The 21,461-nt window shown below is 33.5% G+C and overlaps 1 protein-coding gene across 27 annotated transcripts in view; it reads right to left on the minus strand.

Annotated features, from left to right (window-relative positions):
- The window catches only part of Nuak (Nuak family kinase 1), a 66,517-nt gene that overhangs the window by 20,787 nt on the left and 24,269 nt on the right, over positions 1-21,461 (minus strand). For 15 of the 27 annotated variants that reach the window (XM_088241665.1, XM_088241661.1, XM_088241657.1 and 12 more), the window contains exons 2-14: positions 10,004-10,125; positions 8,520-8,719; positions 8,331-8,439; positions 7,052-7,160; positions 6,727-6,846; positions 6,388-6,520; positions 6,200-6,278; positions 4,650-4,791; positions 3,955-4,057; positions 3,299-3,431; positions 2,179-2,497; positions 1,783-1,935; positions 20-251 (exon numbers count right to left, since the gene is read on the minus strand). In XM_088241665.1, the coding sequence (XP_088097791.1) occupies positions 20-251; positions 1,783-1,935; positions 2,179-2,497; positions 3,299-3,431; positions 3,955-4,057; positions 4,650-4,791; positions 6,200-6,278; positions 6,388-6,520; positions 6,727-6,846; positions 7,052-7,160; positions 8,331-8,439; positions 8,520-8,719; positions 10,004-10,098 (1,927 nt within the window). In that variant the 5' untranslated portion in view covers positions 10,099-10,125. The remainder of the gene's footprint in view (positions 1-19; positions 252-1,782; positions 1,936-2,178; positions 2,498-3,298; positions 3,432-3,954; positions 4,058-4,649; positions 4,792-6,199; positions 6,279-6,387; positions 6,521-6,726; positions 6,847-7,051; positions 7,161-8,330; positions 8,440-8,519; positions 8,720-10,003; positions 10,126-21,461) is intronic. The other 12 variants (XM_088241669.1, XM_088241668.1, XM_088241663.1 and 9 more) reach the window with 1 other exon arrangement.

A 21,461-nucleotide genomic window follows, 5' to 3' on the forward strand; every position in this document is an offset into this window, starting at 1 on the left:
ATAATAAAACCAATTTTACCTGGTATAAGAACCTTCTTGGGTTTGGGGGCAGGAGGAGTGGTGGCGAGAGGAAGAGGAGCAGGTTGTGTAGGTTGTGCTGGTTGGATACTAAGATTGTTGAGTTTCTCTGCAGCGTCTAGGATTCTTGATCTCCGCCTCTCAGTTGGTTGCTTTACACTATTGGTAGAGTCCTCTCCTTTTTTTATTGGTGATGGATCTTTTTCTAAAGACTTCCTTGGTGGAGATTTTTCCTGAAATTATTTAAATTTAATTTAAAATAAAGATAACACCTACTAGTAAATGTATGTTTTTAACACATACTTGTATATGCATATTATTAATTTTTCTTCAACTTATTAGGTGCACAACTTTGCTTCCGCCATTTTTCTGTAGATAACTTTAGCGGCAAGTAGTGGTCGAAATAAATAGATCTTAATCTTAACCTTAAAATAAACCTTAATTATCTAGAAGTGGAAACATCCACTGGCCTAGATCACCTCATAGAAACATTAGTTAATTTGTGTCTGCATCAAGTTATTCTCGATTGAAAATGTCAGTTTACGAGCCAAATTCCCGTAATTTGGGGGAGGATTTAATTTTCTACTTCAAAATTAAGAAATCTGCGGCTGAGCCTCATCGAATGCTCTCAAATACTTATGGTGAGGTCGCTACTCGTGAAAGAATGTGTCGTGAGTGGTTTCATTGGAGGCATTACTTGATGAAGACTTGTGTCAGAGTCAAGAAGAATTGGCACAATCATTGGGAGTGACTACACTAGCAATTTCAAAACACATTAAATCCATGGGAATGATTCAGAAGCAAGGAAATTGGGTGCCATATGCGTTGAAACCGAGAGACATTGAACAGCATTTGGTTGCTTGTGAACAGTTGCTTGAGAGGCAAAGATGGAAGGGATTTCTGCATCGCATTGTGACTGGGGACAAAAATAGGTCCATTACAATAACGCCAAGTGCAGAAAATCATGGAGATGGTCAAACCGAATATTTACAACTCAAAGGCCATGCTCTGTATTTGGCGGGACTAAAAATTTTGACCAGCACTCCTGGTCTTATGAAGAAGTTAAAAAATTGGATCGTCCCGTGGATAGCTTCAAAAGATGATCAGTTTTTTCAACGCAGGATTCGTACGCTGCCCGAAAGATAGAAGAAAGTAGTGGACAATAATTTGAATCATAAATGCATAACTCGTTTTTAGAACAAGGCCTCGAATTCCGGAAAAAAAACAATAGAAGCAAAGTTGTACATTTAATACATACATAGGATTATATTATATTTTTTTAATCAAATAAAGTTTTTTCAGAATTGATTATTATATAATTTATTTATTTCAATATTTATAATGTAAAGAAACTAAATAAATACATAATTTTATAATATTATATTTGATGTAAAAATACATGTTTTGTTATTTTCTTATACCGTTTTAGTAAAATAGCTACATGTATTTTTTGTTTGTAAATTAGTAATGTTTCAATATTGAATCACTAGAGTTCTTAATAATCATTTTATGAGCACTTTAGGAATATATACATATTTACAACAAAAAAAAATGTAGCAGAGCTTGCAATATTTACAAAAAGAGAAGGCAGACAATAATAAATACATCAAATTAATTTGGATAAATATGGTAGTTAACATAGGAAAGAACAGAAAGTATTAATACGTTATTTTATTAATAAATGCTACCAAAATGTTGAAGATATGAAAAAGAAATGTCACTGTAATGTGAAGGTATGTGAGATGGAAAAGTCATTCACTTTACCTTTGGCTTAACAGATTTTTTCTCATCAGCCTTTGAAGCAAGTGCAATAACTTTCTTTTTACTCGCTATCGTGGGCTTAATCGAACCATTTCTTTCTTTTAGCAAAGTTTCTCTCGTTTTGGGAACAGATTTGATATCCTTCTTTGTATTAACCTGGATAATTGTTAAAAAACAGACGCATGAAGCGGATTGTCTAAACTCGGTGCGAATGTAAGCAAAACCAACATGTCAAACAATACAAATGATAAATTACGACATTCGATGAGAAATTTTGCACTGATTCACACTCAAATAACTTTGACAAAGATGAATTACATACAAAGACATACAACTTTTGTTTATACTGTCACAAAAAGCATTTCATTATTGAAGTGAAGTAGAAGTGAGACAACTTACAGGCGTGTGACTAGATTGTGGGAGAGAAGATTGACTGGTGGGGGTTTCATTAGTCGGTGAAGCTAATTTAGCGGGTGATGTTGCTTTGCTTCCCGTGGCATTCGGTGAGATGTCAGTACCACTGTGTTTAGTTTCTGCTGATAACCGCTCGTGCGCTGGAGACCGCTCTTTGGAAACTTTGACACTACTCTCATTCTTACTTTGCTCGTTCATGGAGGCATCTCGCTGAATGTCTGTCAGCTGGTTGGTGTTTCCAGACGCAGGAGGCGATACTTCTGTTTCTTGTTGCGACGGAGCTTGGTTGACTTTGCTGCTCGATCTGTGTGACCACACATATTATATTACTACCTATAGAGAATTTATTTCTGTACTCGAAACAGTTGTAAGATTATTGTAACATTAAGAGTCACTGGTGTAGATAAATTCTTGGTAATTACATTCGGTTCAAATAGGGGGCAAGTAAAAATAAATATTTTAAGAACTAAAGTAAAACTAAATGCTGCTAGGTATTGGATTGAAGTAAAATTTTAGCAGATTTTTTTGCATATAAATATTATATTAATCTTTAATTTCGCCATTAATTATTTTCGGCCTCGTGGTGTAATGGTCAGCGCATTTGCCTACCATGCAAGAGGTCTCGGGTTCGATTCCCGCCATGGTTGATATGAAATATTACTTAAAAAGGTGTTTTTACACTAGAATATTTCATAGTCCCTGGACTGGTACCTGAAGCGTAAGACTGATCACCTTACCTTCATGTAACAAAAATGATCAAGATACGCTGCGATTGGTGTACCAATGCAGTGCCCTATCCGCCATTAGGTACGGAAAGGGAATGATGATGATGATTAATTATAGGAAGATTATTATTGACATATTTTTTAATTTCTAATAATTATTTTAATGTTTTCACATAAAATGAATGCCTAGTTAAATTATTTATCATGGGAAACCATAAAATTAGTGCTTGAAATATTAATTTGAAATGTTTGTAAAAGTAAGAATTTTTTATATTCTTAAATAAAATTACCAAAACACAATTGTTTAATTTTATTAAAAAAATTATGTAAATAGAGTAAATAGTGAATTTTTATCTAATAAAAAAATATGATGAAAGTACCTAACAAATCGTTCTTTTTTCCTTTGACTTGCAGCATTGTCCATAGAAACAGTGGTCTCAAGTTTTCGTTTTGGCTGTTCCACACCAACAATAGTTCGAGTTGGAGAAGGTTTAATGGCATCTGTACCTCCCTCTGAAATAAAAAACATATGCATTTTATTAATTCTCAGTTCTCTCTCCAAAATTTGTGTTTATTTGACCATTTCGACTCTAATACATAAAATGAACATCTTATCTTCAATTTTCCAGAATAGTTCGTATGAGAACTTTTTTTACAGATATTGAATTGGAGATGATTTATTCAAACGAAAATAATCTAATTTATTCGATTACTAAATTCATAAGAATGAAAGTACCCCCTCCCCCCTCCATGGATTTACGAAATTCGATTTTTATGTGTGAAATTCTGTAGCCACTTAATCATTCATTAGATTATTTTCATCTCTAATCTGAATGTCATATTGGCAAAATTGAATTTCATTAATAAGGGATGAAAAATAATTTCAAGTTGTTATCTATTTACTTAAGAAAAGTCGAGAAAGAAATTTGGCAGAACTAAGTTTCAATATTTTTCCATATCATCTGCCATTATCAAGAGCTTTAAGATTTGAAAAAAAAAAGTTAATAATGTAATTATGATAATATATGTATCTCACCTGCTACCATTTCTAATATTCTCCTTTCAGCGGAATTATCAATATTGGTCATGGACATAGAATGTCCAGGAGAGCCTTCAGATGTTGCATTATTGTTTGTTGCCTAAAAAAAAAATTACTTAATTTTTTTTCCAGATACATAATGAAGATGATCTAACTGAAAATGTACAAATATTATTATTAATTTGTGAAAAAATAAGTACTTTTGAATTTGTGTAGAAAATTAAAATACAAGAGTTGATTGATATGCTCCACCCCTGGCCTATTTCCAAGTGGATGAGAAAAAGTGTAAGTACCTTATATTTCGATGTACTGTTTCCAGCGATGCTTTAACATTTCTATAGCTTCCTGGCAGAACATTTGTCCGGCCCCCGCCAACCACTCATCTATACACTAATACTCATCTACACACTACCACTCATGCTCCAGCACACGAGGCAATAGTGTCAATAACTCCTATTTACGAAGCTGGGGTTGGATTGGTTAAACACCCCTCATATTCACCTGATCTAGCCGCCAGTGACTACCGGCAATCCCCAAAACTCGAGGAACATGAGGTCATGCGGTGTATAGACAAGTGGTTGGCAGGAGTCGGACAAATGTTCTGCCAGGAAGCTATAGAAATGTTGGAGCATTCTAATCATTAGCAGTGTAAGAAAAATGTAGTAAGTATACAGAAGAATTATATTATATACCTCATCTGTGACGAGTAGTTTGTCACTTCCGTGCTGGGGTGGGGGGGCCAGGGATAGTAGGAGATCCAGGCGGACGGGAGTCTCGTTGGCTAAAGCTTCTGCTAACTCTAGACAGGACACATCCGAGCCCTTATTCACCCACCTGTATGAATATTATTACAAAATTATAAAATATATGTTTTTTACTAAAAAAATTGTTTTTTATAACTTATTATGTTTTCTGTTAGGTGTTAAAGTATTTTGGAGATTTTATAAAGAAATAGTTTAAACTAAAAAAGATACGATTCATCAATGACGAACAATTAAATAGACACGTTACAAGGCCGAAGAAAATGGCATTCCAATTCGTGGGTAATTGTCTTACTTGCTAACGGACTTCATTCTCTAACGGACCTTCATCGTGATAAGACAAGATGTTGCGCAGAAAAATGACATTGCATATGAGAAAATGCGTAAATTACACTGTAACTGTGAAGAATGAAACGGATAAATCACTTCATTTGTAAATATTTACTCCTTTATTAATCGTAGCTGTACAGAATATACGCGGCATGTTCAGAAAGCAAGTGTAACAGATTTTAATATTTGAGATATTGTTGATACACTTGTTGACATGCGTAAATTACACTGTAACTGTAAAGAATGAAACGGATAAATCACTTCATTTGTAAATATTTACTCCTTTATTAATCGTAGCTGTACAGAATATACGCGGCATGTTCAGAAAGCAAGTGTAACAGATTTTAATATTTGAGATATTGTTGATACACTTGTTGACATGCGTAAATTACACTGTAACTGTAAAGAATGAAACGGATAAATCACTTCATTTGTAAATATTTACTCCTTTATTAATCGTAGCTGTACAGAATATACGCGGCATGTTCAGAAAGCAAGTGTAACAGATTTTAATATTTGAGATATTGTTGATACACTTGTTGACTATTTTCCACATAAATGCCATCCCGTCCAATGCATGTGGTGAGCCGTGGCATAAACTTCTTTGTACCCTTCTCAAAGAACATTCCCGCCAGCTCCTTACCCCCGCCTTCTGAACCTCTTTCTGTACTTGCTCAATATGAATAAAGGAAATATGTATATCTCTTTCTCACACTAATGTTTTCATGTGCATTGTGTTTTGCTGTCTTTTATTTAAAATTATTGAGGGCTACACAATGTTTGCTAAATTCAAGATGCGGTTTGGTTTATAAGGCAATAACATTTATATTTGTTACACGTCAGTGAGATACATGTTTGGCAAAATCATTTAATCATCAATAATTGTATGCTTATTCATTACAAGTGTGTAAGATAATATAAATGACAATATATAAAATAAAAATTAGACCCCAGCATCCATCGATCCTCATTAAAAATCAAATTTATAACGGATTAGATTGCACTTTCAATATTGAATTAAAAATGTATTGGAATTTTCATCAATTAAGCTACTTTATACATTGCTAAATATGACATTTTCAATAAATTATTTCTATAAACTTCTTTTTTTAAATAGGGTAGCGATAAATAAAAAGTATGAAAAAACTTACGGATTATCACAAATATGAGTAATGTCTGCTCGTTGGATAGGATCAACAGTTAACATGTCTCTTATAAGTGGTGATGCAGCTAAAACAATATTATTAGAAATTACAATCTAAAGTATAAATAAATAATTATGCTTGTGTAAAATAGATATAAAATGCATAATAAAAAATATATATATATTCGGACTTACATGATGGAGTTTTTGGCTCGAAATAATCCCCGGTACTAATTTGTTTCACTAAGCGTTTAAAATTTGAGCCATCAAATGGCATTGCTCCATAAACTAGTGTGTATAGAAGAACTCCTAACGACCAACAATCGACCTAAAATAATGTTTTATGAAATCTATAAGGTTCACATTTTTGTCGAGAACTTAAATTCAGAATTTTAGGATATTGAGAAACTAAACCAATGTTTCTAGTGGTAGCCATACTGATGATAACAATATCAAGTAGCTATGTGATAATATTGTGTTTTTAAACAAAAAAAAATTCAAAAGTAAGATCAAAAACATAATTTGTTGTATTACCTCAGGCCCAATGTAAGGTGTTCCTTTGACTATCTCAGGTGAGGCATAAAGTGGAGATCCACAAAATGTTGAGAGTAGTCGTCTTTCTTCGAATACATTTGATAAACCAAAATCAGCAATCTGAAAACCACATTTAAAACTGATTTTGAACTCGATAAATACTTGTTTACATACGCAGGATAAAGGGAGAACATATTTTGAAAAGATTTCCCTTCAATTACATTTGATCTGGAGCCAGCAACAATAACATAGGTCAACAGCCTGACTATAAAAAAATCATTATATCATATGATTTTTTTTTTCAAATTATAGCAAAATTATATACCTTCGCATTTCCATGTTCGTCTAGTAAAACATTTTCTAGTTTGAGATCTCTATGACAAATTTTATGTTTGTGACAGTAGTAACATGCTGTAGCTATTTGGCGAAAAAGTCTGAAAGAAAAAAATATGTGAGTAACTGAAACACTATAAAATTAACGCTTTCATATTGTAACCATCTACACATTGTTAAACAATATATAGGTACATACCCAAAAGAAACCGGAGTAATTAAAAAAATTATTCAATGAAATATTTTTCAAAAATACTTTAATAGCCTTTAAAATACTCTCCATTGAAGTTAATGCTCTTGTCCAATATTTTATTCCATTGTTGTCAACTCCTCGGACATTTTTTCCTTAACCTCAGCAACGTCGGGAAAATGCTACACTTTTATGTATTTTTTCATTTAAAGAATTTTGAAAAAAGTTGCAGGGGGCTAGATCGGGTGAATAGGGGATGGGGCACAGCGGTCATCATTTTTTTGGAAAAAAAATTGGTAGTCATCCTTGTCATCCCCAAATCTTCACTGCAGTTCAAGTCACTCCAGGTAGCGCCGCAACTTCTTTTGTGGTTTGTCATCAGTTCACCAGGATTATTTGCCAAAATTTTAACAGCGTTTTCAAGGACATCCAGAGTGTGGTTTGTCATCAATTGACATTTCATCCCTTTTGAAACAGGAAAACCACTCAAACATTTGAGTTTTTCTCATAGCATCATGTTTGTGGGCCGTTGTTAACATTTCAAGAGTTTTTGTGCCAGTTTTCCGAGCAGGAAGCAAAACTTTTCGGCTGCGCGCTCTATCATCTATGGCTAAAACGACGAGCTGACGAAACAACTGCCACAAAAAATTCACACCAGCCAAACGGAACTATCTCTAGAAACGACACTTATGATTCTGACTGATAAAAGGTAGCTCTACATGATCCTATCGGCAGAACCCCGTACTTCAAATACTCCGCCCACCACAATATTGGTCTGTTTTTTTAGTACCCCCTCATATACAACATCTAAAGTTATACATAAATACAAATATAATAAAGATGACATTTAAGTAGCAGAAATAATGCATAATATACAAGTACGTATGTACATCTAACTAGGAGATTTGTAAACAAATAGAAAACTAATTCCTGCATTATTTTGAAAATGTGTACATAATATAAATGTAATGTGAAGATCACACATTTATTTTGTTTACATACTATATAGTTAATATATATTTTTTAAAAACTCATTGAAATAAATTGAAGGGCATATCTGGAAAAGAAATAAGTAACAAACCTCCTGGCTTCATCTTCTTGTAAAACTTTTTGTTGACTAAGATAATCATAAAGCTCTCCACCGGCACAGTATTCCATGACCAAAATCATTTTCTCACTATTTTCAAAAACTGAAAAACAAAATAAACTTAGTACAGAAAAACAAATCAACTAAATGTTCTTGTAAATTACTCAAAGTTAGGTGGAGTACCTTCATAGATGTGTACAATATTGGGATGACGAACAGAGCTCATAATCTGAACTTCTCTCCGTATTCTGACAAGATCTGCTTCAGTTTCTATTTTGCATTTCTTTATAGTTTTGATGGCAACTTCTTGACTTGTTTTCTTGTTGATACCTAGTTGTACTTTTCCATACGTTCCTTGTCCAAGTTTCCGAATTATATCAAATCTGCGGAACAACCGGAAACATTTAAAGAATAACAAAATTCTCGCTCTTCCGTATCTCTCGCTAATATTTTTTATTTAAAATATTTAGGATTACAATAAAGTAGGCACACAGATTTTTTAAAATGTTCAAATATTTTCAACATAAACGCCTTCTTTTCCATGTGAATAATAATAAATCAAACGATTTATAAAGAAAACAAATGTCTGACAAACAAAAAAGTTTTTCTAAAATTAATATTAATCATAAATGTTACATTACCAGCTATTAATCCTCTCCATAAGCCAATGTAAAAAGCCAGATTATAATGATGTTTTTTGAAAATAACATGTTTATTTGGAAAACATTACTTTCTTAGATTGTATAAATCAAGAATACAAATATGTTTAGAAGAAATTAACAATTGATGACCTGAGATAAACAGCATTCTTATTTTTAAATAAAAATTAAAGAAATTTTTAAAATCTAACAACGGATTGAATTCAACAGCTCATCTAAAATTAAATAGAAAAATGTGAAACTGGAACTAATATTTTTCTGGAAATTTTAAATCTGAGTTTCTGCGTATTCAGTAAAATGGATGGAACCACTTTAAATGCAAAACAACACACACATGTATCGAAACATTAACCTAACAGCACACACATTGATAGTGCACGATGATAACATATACTCACGATGATAACATATATTCTTTGATAACAAGTTGTCTTCTTTCAAATGATCACTGAATCAAATTCAATTATAAACACCTCTCTCCCGCTTCCACTCCCACATAGTCTACTATAAACCATTGAGTCTTTCTAATTTTGTTATAATATTTTTCTGTGTATAAATGTGTCCATAAAAATGCCCATTGGGCGTATATATAAATAAATAAATAAATATACTTAGGTACTTGGTGTAAATTATTAAACACGGCATGAACATGAAAACCAGTTCATAATACAAGCAACATTAGATCAAATAAATGGGAGTTAAATATTAAAAAAATAGTTAATTTGTAACAATTAAGCTATTTTAAATGACATCACTAAAATTTTGTTACTTTTTTATAAAAAAAAATATATTTTATCGCTGAAAACATTTTTGTGTCGCTACTTTAACGAATGCGAAAATTGAACATTATAATCGTTTAAAGAAGAATATTAGCATTCTTACAATATTGTCATTTTTTGTTGAGGTACTACGCGGCTTCCAATTTCCAATCCAAAGTAATGCATAGTATGTACATTACTCACATCGATTCTCCGTTCTGTAGAGAACCGTCAGAGTTCACTTTCTTACCTCTGTTTCAGTCTTAGCCTGTGGTCATGGAGACGCACATCCCCGGTGTTCTCGATGCCCTCCATGATGCTCCTCTTGGGTTCGCCCACCACCATCTTGCCGGTAGCGGCTGGCTGCGGGCCCTGAAACGAGGAATCGCGACATTATTATTTATGCTGTTAGTTGAGAATACATAAACATATCTACGTATATCGAGGCTTAAGTCGAGAGGTAGGTTTTGCTTGTTGTATATACTCTACAGCAAGGTACCTCTTGAACTGCCTGCTTGGAAAGAGTTACTATACAGGGTGTTCTTTAAACCCTGACACATCCGAAATCACGATGATCAGTATGAGCAAGAAGACATATTGGCACGTTAAAATAAATTTTTAGAACAAATAAAATTTACAAAAATAAAATATTTAAAAAAACAAATGGTTGCTTACTTCTGCAGGGGTGAAACGAGGAGGGGGGAGTCTGATATACCGTCAACCGCGCGGCGGCGCCCCCTCGCTTCTCCCCTGCAGAAGTAAGCAACCATTTGTTTTTTTAAATATTTTCTTTTAAAAAAAATTCTTCGTTCTAAATATTTTTTCAAATATGCTCATGTCTTCTTGCCCATACTGATCATCACGGTTTCGGATGCGACAGGGTTTAAAGAACACCCTGTAGAGTCGAAGAATATTTGCAGGACAAGACAGCTTGGCATTAGATTCCTGTTGTTGATTCAAATTTATTCGTTTGATAGGTTTGATATTTTATTTATAAAGAATAATAATATTGACAATATTTTTAAATATATGTGCAAGATGTTGATTTCAAATTTTATGTTATGCCTAGAATAAAGCTCTTTCAAAACTAAAAAAAAAAATTGTGGGGAAATAATGTGTTGAAAGAATAAAAAAGATTTAAATGCGATTATCCCGGAACTTGTTTTAATAGCGTCCATATAGTGTGGGACTGATAATCTTGCTTACGTGTATTAAATTATCAAAATGCGCTGCATTGAATTATCAATGCCGTGCGTTTTGCATCAATGGGTGCGGATATAGAAATTACGAAAAATTATGCTACAATTTATTTTGTCGTTACATGTAAAGGATTTATTAAAATTATTTAAATTTAAAACACGTTGGTATTGAGTTTTTTCTTTAACACAACTTTACTTGAACAGTTTTTCACTTCTGCTGGGAGAGAATGCCGTGCCATAAGGCCCACGACCGCAGATACGTGTTCACCGACTTCAGTGCGCTGGAAGTTCGGTAGCTGACCTAAGCGCAAGACGCCTTTCAGATAGTAATGTGAAATGGAATGCTCAAATATTCCGGAGCAGCATTGTGCAATCAAAAGGACTGTTTATATGTGGGTAATACAATAGACATGACAAGATTGTCTTGTCCCAGCTCCGTGAACAGCCTCGACCGCGCGGGGCAGAACACTGGGACAATACGCAAATTCAGCCTTAGCTTAGTTCAACGTTAGCGCAGCGAAAATGAATACACCACAGCATTTATTGCGAGCGAGTTACGGAAAATATTATTTATTTTATATCAAGAGATGTATTGGAATTGTCTAAGAACTAAACAATAAAAATGTGCGGGAGCGACACGAGCTATTGTCACAGGGTCCTGTCCGTGCGTGTTCACACGAGGACGAGCGCGGTGGCGGAGGTAATAATAATTGTTCCGCGGAGATAGCCTGCCCGTCTATCTCGGTGGTAATGTCTCGGAGCAATTTTTTGTCCCAAATAATTCCCGAAGTAGTAGAATGATATGACTGAACTCGGAAATTAAAAACATAAGTTTCACTGCAGCGTTTAATACAAACTGCAGGCAACTACTGAATACTTATGTATAGCATACTGTTTTTAATTATGTCACGCGTCTTGCGAAAATTGTAACTGCTAACACACAAAATGTCTAAGAATCCAAGGTGGCGACATTCCAGAAAAACAATATCTTTGGTGTTGTTTGCCAGACGAAAAATTTCGTGACTCAACTGTACTCGAGTTAACTCGGGCGGCGGTGATTGTGTGGGCGGCTAATGACGCATGGTGCACGAGGTTTGGTGCCCGGAACGGTTCGATCTCCGACCTGCGATCGGCCAGTTCGGGCGACATGTATAGCACAATCACCAATCACGCACTGTGGAGCCCCCGTCGGGTTTTAGACCTACAAGTATCTGCCCGTGAGCCATTTGAAGGGGACAGGATATAAAGAATGAATGCAAAAAATGAAGTTTTGAGGTATAACGTTTTTAAGTTTTTCAACCTCTTGGACATTTAAATAACTTATGAATATAAAGGAACTAGTGCCGCGATTATGAACGCTATCTATCTGTACACATTGCTCCAATGTCAGGTCTCCCCAATATTCCAAATGCATTATAAGAATAGAAAGAATTAAAAAAAATAATTTGAAGCACCTAAACTATCGTCAAAATTTACATTTTAATAACAATGAAGAAGCTGCAGTACATCACCAAATCGATACTTCGCAATCTAGAAAAATCATCAATGATACCGTCTTCCTTTACAAAATAGTCAATAACAACTTAGATTGTCCACAGCTGCTTGAGAAAATTATAACTCGTATCCCGCATTGTACAACTCGGCTGAAACAATTGTTTCATGTTTGTATTTCAAGCACAAATAATAATATGAAGAATGCATCTTTTCCCAGAATTCTAAATTATTATAGCAAGTTTTTTTCTGAAATCGACATATATTTCCTTACTCTAAACAACTATAAAGAAAAAGCTAGAACCTTAATTGCAAATAATAATTATATCGAACTGTACCTATCTTTATATTTTATCTCTAGAAATGATTGATTGCGTCTGTCCTCTCTCTGTACGGGCCCATTTTGCACGCTGGTCGTCCGGTCAACGTGGGCAAACTCAGCCGCAGACCCCGACCTCAGACCATCCAACTTACCCGACCACCGAGTAGCGGAATTACAAAAGACGCCCCGCTTCCAGTCCACGAGGACGACAAAAATATTGTATATATGAAACGCCTAGCGATCGGATCCTCACAGGTGTAATTTTTATATATTTATTTTATATTTCAAATGGCAGATAAAATATTAATACAAATTCTGGTAAAACATTTTTAATTTTCAATTATTAAAAAAACAAAAATCTTAGCTTACATATTTTAACGTTTCACATATCGGCCGCTAGATGGCAGTAATAAAAGCAGTAATTTTAATGTTTTAATTTTGCTTATAAAATAATATCAAAATAAGACAGATTTACGTGCGGTTTTTGGGTATACGAAAATTCAAAATGTGATTTTTCTCAAGCCTGACTATTTTGTGCTAGAGTTCACCACGTGAGTATTTTGTTTGTGGTGAATTAAAAAAAAAATAACAACAGACGGCAGAAAAAGTAGCTAGCTGCAAAAACAGAAAAAAGTGAGTATTTGGTTTGTGATGTAGTTTAAAAATAAATAAATAATAACAGACAGGAAGAAAAAGTAGCTTTAATCACATATAATTTCTGTGTTCTCACCAGGAATCGAACCCGGAACCTTCCACGCGTGAGTCAAGTGTCTTAACCACTTCACCACGGAGGCTGCCAGGATATTTAGTATATTATAAATGTGTGGTTTTTAAGCGTTATTCTGAGTGACAGATTATTCTATTTTAATTTATTTTTTTGAATAAATATTTGTGTTTTTATGATTTACCCAAACTATTTATTTATTAGAAAATGAGAACCAAGCTGTGGTAGAACATGGTGCGATGCTCGGACCTCTGATCCCTGGGTCCGCGACACTAGCCACAGGACCACATCCCCGGTTCATTATTATATTTAAATTGCTCCCAACAGCAAAAAATCAATTGTGAGGCTCAAAAGGAAGAAATTTCACAGTGCCCGAGATTTAAATAATTAAAATAAGGCCCGATCAACTGAGGCCCGCAAGGCCAACAAAGCGAGGCGCGCAGGGGTGACAAAGCGAGGCGCGCAGGGGTGACAAAGCGAGGCCCGCAGGGACGACAAAGCGCGGCCCGAAGGGCCGAATTTCCTACAGTGTAACAGTCGACTGTTGCCTGCTAATTGCAATTATTTTTTCTTGATTGAAAGACGAAAGGAGGGAGGCTGATCTGGGGTTACTCCGTATGGATCCGCCGGTGAAAGGATTTATAAGACCGAGTAAACAAAAAACTTTTTCTTTTATTTTTTATTATTTTATTATTATTGTAATCTTTTTTTTTATTACGAGTGGAATGATTGTCTTTTTCAGGGTACGCTTTTTCTCTTCTTTTTTTGACATTGTATTTAGTAATATAATATATAAAACTATATTTTTTGTTTATTTGTAAATATTGTGTTTTTTGTTATAATGGCTGTTGTTTTGATTTATTTTTGCACCACAACAGGCCAGGAGGCCCAATAACAGTGGTGAATTACATCACAGAATACCCAGGCTTGAGAAAAATCAAATTTTTAATTTTTGTGTTCTCACCGGGAATCGAACCCGGAGCCTTCCGTGCGTGAGTATAGTGTCTTGACCACTACACTACGGAGGCCGCCATTTTTTCTTTTGATAAATAAAAAAAATATCGAGACGGTACACTTAACTTCTGTACTATCTTCATCTACCCCGGTATGTTCTACCAACTTGTCATCCCGACGTCATATCATAGAATCCAACCAATGAATGACCCCGAAAATTTAGTCCGCGTTCCTTACTTCATTAAAATTTAAAATAAGAGTACTTCTCATTTATATTTTAAATAGGTTTCTGTGAAAAAAGTGCCACTTCAAGGCGATTATATACTCTAAAAAAACCCAATTCAAGCAAAAAAAAATGCACGATAGAACATGATTTTTATATGACTTTTGACAATTACCAAGACGGTATGCTTAACGATCGTCTGTATTTATCTACTGAGCGATTACAAGGCCGCTTTCGAAGCGTACACTCAGAAATATAGTAAAACAGATGAAAAAACTATAATGACTCAATTTATTATTTACAGTGGTAACGGTTAAACAGTTAAACCGCTCTCATGTAGAGTCGAAGAAAATCGCATGCGTCGTTGTTCTACGATCGGTGTCGGTAGAGCATACCGAGGTAGATAGAGATAGTATAAAAGTTAAGTATACCGTCTCGGAATGTACCGATGAAGCGGCTATTGCGGCTTGCCTTAATACGAATAGCCTTCACTGTTTTAGATCATCTAAAATGGTTTTCATTAATATTTAATTATCGCTTTATTTCCATATTTTATCCCCCGTATGCATTTTTCCTAATTCAGGTATCTTGGAAAGTACAGCCTTAGTGTCTTTTGTTCAACAGAAGTATAGATGATGTGAACTGCCGCGCCGTCAGATGCCATTAACATCTACCCGTTATATCCTGTACCCTTCATTTGCAATTGGTCCTGCAATTGATAATGTATTTGGTGTTATAGTTATAAACGAGCAAATTTATTAGTTAAAGGAACAATATAGGTATATAAAAACTACTTAAACAAAATATTCATGGCAATATTTCAATTGAAACATTGATGTAATAAGTTGAATACATTATGTACATAATAAGTTGCTCAAAATAGGAACTTTATGAAAATGTTACATTATTTTATTCATATGAAAGAGAACTTTTTTTTAGTTATACACGTTTTCCTCTCTGATACCCTCGTGTCTGTATATTTTATTTTCACTTAAAATTTCAAAGATACACCTTTTATACACCTTGCATATAGTGTTACCTTACTTGTGTATACCAGTAATATCATCATAATTCTTATGTTTGTATTCAATCAAAATATTAACGGGTTTCTACCTACAAAAAATATAATCGCATTTATTAGTTATTTTATCGGTCTAAAATGTAGGTCGACTAAACAAGACTAATAGTACCTACTGTCAGATAAATCCCAATAGGGAATAAAGACCATCACGTGTATAATATGAAGTAAATTTTGGCCTGATGCCAGCCATGAGGCGGAAAGCCGTGAAACAAGTTAGTAAGTTTAAGAGCTGTGAACTTGAATGATTATTACTAAGGCTGTTCACTTCGGCCAAAATACCCTAATGATGTAGAAGGGTTAACGAACAAAATGCATTAAAAATATATAATTAACGGTTTTTACTCATTTTTAAGCAATATATTTAACATTTGTTTAAATATTCAGTTTAAAAAAAGCGATAAATAAATACGTGGGCAAATCATTATTACTATAAGTATATCCAAGGGTGAGTCAAAAACTAATGCCTCCTATTTTTAAGTTAGTTAAGTGAAAATGTTGAATTTGGCGCTATCCCTCGCACCTTTTCATGTCAAACGTGTCGGGAATCGAACCCGAGACCTCTTGCATGGTAGGCAAACGCGCTGACCACTACACTACGAGGACGACACGTGTAAAACAAGTCAAAAAACACTATTTTAAATAAATATTTCATATCAACCATGTCGGGATTCGAACCCGAGACCTCGCCACTTGCATGGTAGGGAAACGCGCTGACCATTACGCCACGGGGCCGACCGACGTAATCTGTAAACAAATCATTAAACTGCATAATCATACTGTAGTTGTAATAAAATGAAGTAAAAATAATGACATAGAATCCCCGAAGCCCTGAGTATTGAGTATTGGCTCGCAAATACTAACTTTATGAATGATATCGCTGTCACACTAAAATACCGGGAAACTAAAAAATATTAGTTTTAATTAAAAACGGAGACTAATTAATTACATAATTATAAATTCACGGTAGATAAATAATATTATTTATGACGACATTATTATTTTCGTTCACAGTATTAGTTTCGTTCTATCATACAGAAACTACATAATATTAACATGTATAATAATTAGTATGAAAATGTGTTTTTGGAACGAAACAAAAATAATACATTCCATAGATCATAAAAAGTGAATCATACATTCTGGCTGCTAGTACCTAAGGGAATGACTTTATAATACCACATACCTTAACTATAATAGCCCCTTAACTATAATAATGGCGTGGCTATTATAGTTTAGGTATATGGTATTATAAATAATAAATAATAAATAAAAGTGTAAGGTCTTTAACTTCACTAAAATCAACAGATAGAATAAATGTGGATATTCAAACATAGGCAAAATGCTGAATGTTACACAGTTTGTAAAGTGGCCACTTAAACCAGCCAATAACAAACAGGTCATAAGCCCTGTAAATGCCTAGACTTCAATGTTCCTTTCTCTAAAATAATCTCGATCCCTGTTGTAATTTGTTAATTTACAAACATTCCTTTTTAATGGATTCCAATTAGATTATTTTCTTAAATTCCTAAAAAATTTTACCCAAGTATTTATTTTTACTGAATTAAAAAAAATACTAATATAATATTAACCGACATTCAATACATTTTTGAAAATCGCATTCCTAAATAAAGTGTTGGAGAAGAGCAGAGTTTGACATTATTTGCAAAAAAAAAATATTTGAAAATTTATATGGGTGATAGGTGCCCTAATGTCGAAATTAGAGCAGAATGCAAGGCTGAGTTAAGCATTATCGACAAAATTAAGAAAGGTCTTTTGCGATGGTTCGGTCATGTGGAGCGAATGAATGATGAAAGAACGGCTAAAAAGATTTATGATGCGAATGTGTCTGGTTGTAGAAGTCGAGGAAGGCCGAGAAAGACATGGCATGATCAAGTACAACAAATTCTTGAAAGTGGTCATGTGAAAAGTCGGAATAATCGACGTGCGTGCATGAGAAGATGTATGAATGTGAAGGAAGCAAAGGAAGTGTGCCAGGACAGAGTGGTGTGGCGTTCTATCCTCTCTGCCTACCCCTCCGGGGAAATGGCGTGATGGTTAGTTAGTTAGAAAATTTATTATTTAAAGTTTTGGAATTCAACCATAAACAGGTACCTACCTAGATACCACCTCAAATTCAATACTTGAAAATTATTTTTATAAGTTATGGAATAAAATCATAAACAAGTGCCTAGGTACCTACTTATCAATAAAAAATTACATCATCTTTTTTATGTTTATCCGAACGGTTTTTACACGCTTTCGCGACACAACTAAGAATTTCGGTTTCGAATCAAATGTCAGCTCACTTTAAAACCTGGCAGACGGTTAAAGAACGACTCAATACGCGTAGGGCAGGACTGAGCGTTTGGGCATGAGTTAAATGTCGTAATTTTAGAGGGTTACAAGTGCGTCTATGTGCATTAATAGGTCGATGGTTATATTTAAGAACACTGAACCTCTTTCTATGGTTACATAAAAGCATTATAAAGTAAAGTTTTGTAAATATATTTAATAATGTTTATGTATATAATACAACAGAGATAAAAAACGTTTTTTAAGAGAAGGTAATATGGAACTCTAGGCATCCAAAGGGCTTCTGGCCTGTCATTGGCTGGTTTAAGTGGCCTCTTTGGACACCGTGTAACATTCACCATTCTGCCTATATTTGAACATCTATATTCCTTCGGTTCTTCCATCTGTTCCCTTCTCTAAAATGTTCTTCACCTGTTGTATTGTGTTAATATTAACAGCTCCCTAGGGGGTTGAATGGAGTCCATGTCTACAAAAATTTGGACAAACTCAAAACATTGTTAATAATGCTTAATCTTAAGAGGAAACGCAGTCCGACTTTTCTTCATACAAACGTATTCCCGTATTTTCTCTCTGAATTATGGCATTGGAGCAGTGATTTTTTTTATAGAAATATTTACCAGTGGTGAGTCGCTATTGTTTCGTTTTTTGAAAAAATGATTATTATGGGAACTAAAACCATAAAAAAAAAACCCGTAAAAGAGCACAGTTTTATCTGTTGTCTTCGGGCGTAGGGCATACAAATATAATTATTTTTGTAAAACGCAAAATGTACTGAGAAAGAAAATTTTATTTTGGTACTCTGGTCTAAAAAAAGAACAAAATCAGTGACAGAAAAAAATGTTCGAATACCTATGTATCAAAATTCTCTGTCCTCACACCGAAACACAAAAATAATCATGTATAATATGTACATACCTAACTTGGACTAAATACAATAATTGATGTGAAACTTTTAACTGTGTTCATTTAATCTATGTACGAGGGTGTCTTTAATCTAGCATCAGCAAAGCATTGCCGGGTTCAGCTCGTTTAAAATAAAATGTATCCCCACAAGCAGGTCATGCCGTTGCGGGATTTTTTTTGTGCTTATGTAATAGTGTATTTTGTATTTGTAACGTATGTATACCTATTGTATTTTTTTTTAATCACAAGTAAAATTTTAATGGATAAAAAGAGTTGGAAAACTTATTTACATATTTGTTAGACTAAGAAACACTCTCTCTCCAAAAATATTTTAACGTAATCATCATACAGTCTATTCTGCAGTATGGAGTCGTAGGCTGAGGAGGAGCTTACGAGACAAATTTACGTCCACTTTTAATTAAAATTAAAATTATATTTAAAAAGCCTAAAACTCATCAATCAAATTTCGTTTTAAAATAACGAGATGTACCCTCAATAATTGTAAACGTCATTAACAAAGCATCCATTATGCAAAGATAAAAAAAAAACTAATTTACAATATTTTCGAAATTCTTGATTTCCAAATAATTTGATTTTATATATTTTCGATCCACTATCAGAACGACCTTCATCCGCGCATGTCCATCCTCCTCCCCCACTACTCACTTTACGCATTTAATCCTGATTAATCAATTGAATTGAATTAATTCATTAATTTTATTCCCATTTTAATATTAATTACCTGCTCACAATCAAAAAAATAATAGCAATTCATACATTTAATGATGGTGATAATAAAGATGGTTATAGTTTAAGAATATAAATATTGCATGCACTTTTTATTTTACGATTTATTTATTCATCCATACAAATACATTTATTCATTACAAAAAATAATAATATACAATTGTATTTTGTTGAAAATATCATCATTGCCATTAAAAAAAGTAATCTTACTCAAATGACCCCATTTGAAACATCGAAAGCCAATGATCGACATTCCAAAATTTTTGCTCAATCCCAATAATATGTCAAACGAAATTATTCCAATGGTATGGTGTTACTCTTTCAATATCTTCCTTGCATAAGTGTTCTCACATCACTTATATCGTAGGCATACAAAAAATTAACCAAGTGACAAAATCAATAATGTTCAGGGGACCCATTTTAGTGTTTTTCTAGAGTTCAATAGCTTCTCAAAGATCAGATTTTTCAAGTAGGTGGTTGGTAATTTTACATTATATGTACGGTACTTTCAACTTTAATGTAAAGTATAAACGTATTTTTAAAACATTATTACTTTTATTATTTTTTTTAATTGAAAAACTTAGTCAATTTTACCTGTAAAATTTGACATGAAATTTTGCAGATAATCATTTTTGTTTCGTTCATTGAGGGTGGTAGTATTTTTTAAATTTTTTATTTCAATAATCCATTTTTTTATATTTACGAAGGTTAAATAAACACAGAAATACAAAATAAATGAACAAGAACAAATAATTAAGAAGTGTTACGTAATAATCTAAAGAATAATTTTTATTAATGAACTTTTATTTAAAAAAAACCGTATCTGTCAAATACAAAACGTATACTAACTTACTAAATACTAAATGCTAACTCTAACTTACTTTTACTGGTGACCTCACCTACAAGTAAAATTTACTAATTGTTACTTGGTCAATTCCTTGATCTTAAATTCACTGATAAAAGTGACTGTGTGTTAGTCAGTTTTACTTGTCAAAAATCTGTGAGCTTTAATCAAATGGGCACATATTTTACAAATTAAATTTTTTTGGAGTGTCGGATCGACTTGGCATTTTTACCAGTCAAGCATTATGCTAATACGATGCCAAAAAGTCAATAATCACAATTTCGTCATTTTAGCAAATGGTCACTTTTACTTGTATAACCACGATATTGAAAGTGGTATTGTTAACTTTACGTGGTGTTTTAACACCGACCACACCAATTCAATCGGGTTTAATTCGCAATGATAGGGGGGTGATCGAAGCACAGTTTTATTTGCTTCGCTTGGGGACGTATATATGACAAGTATGTGACAAATCGCAGCGTATCTTGATCAATATTTTTTTTGTAACATGAAAGTAAGATGATCAGTCACACGCTTCAGGTACCAGTCCAGAGACTATGAAATATTTTTAGTGTAAAAACACCCTTTTAAATAAATATTTAATATCAATCATGCCAGGAATCGAACCCGAGATCTCTTGCATGGTAGGCAAACGCGCTGACCATTACACCACGAGGCCGACAATATACATATATATAAATAAAAAATAATTTAAAACGAACTTCCTCTACAAACACGTTTTTTTACTCTATAAGAGAGGAACAAACGTTATGATTAATTGTGTATGCACTAACAGTTATTATTTTTTACTTATTTTGAAAACATCAATAAACACGTATATATGAAAATAAAAAAAATAGTTTAAAAATATTTTCCTAGTTATAGACAAATCAAAATCCATGTAATT

The sequence above is a fragment of the Micrasema longulum genome, unplaced genomic scaffold (genome assembly GCF_059751315.1).
Source record: "Micrasema longulum isolate JH-2025_06_02 unplaced genomic scaffold, ASM5975131v1 h1tg003014l, whole genome shotgun sequence".
Taxonomy (NCBI): Eukaryota; Metazoa; Arthropoda; class Insecta; order Trichoptera; family Brachycentridae; genus Micrasema; species Micrasema longulum.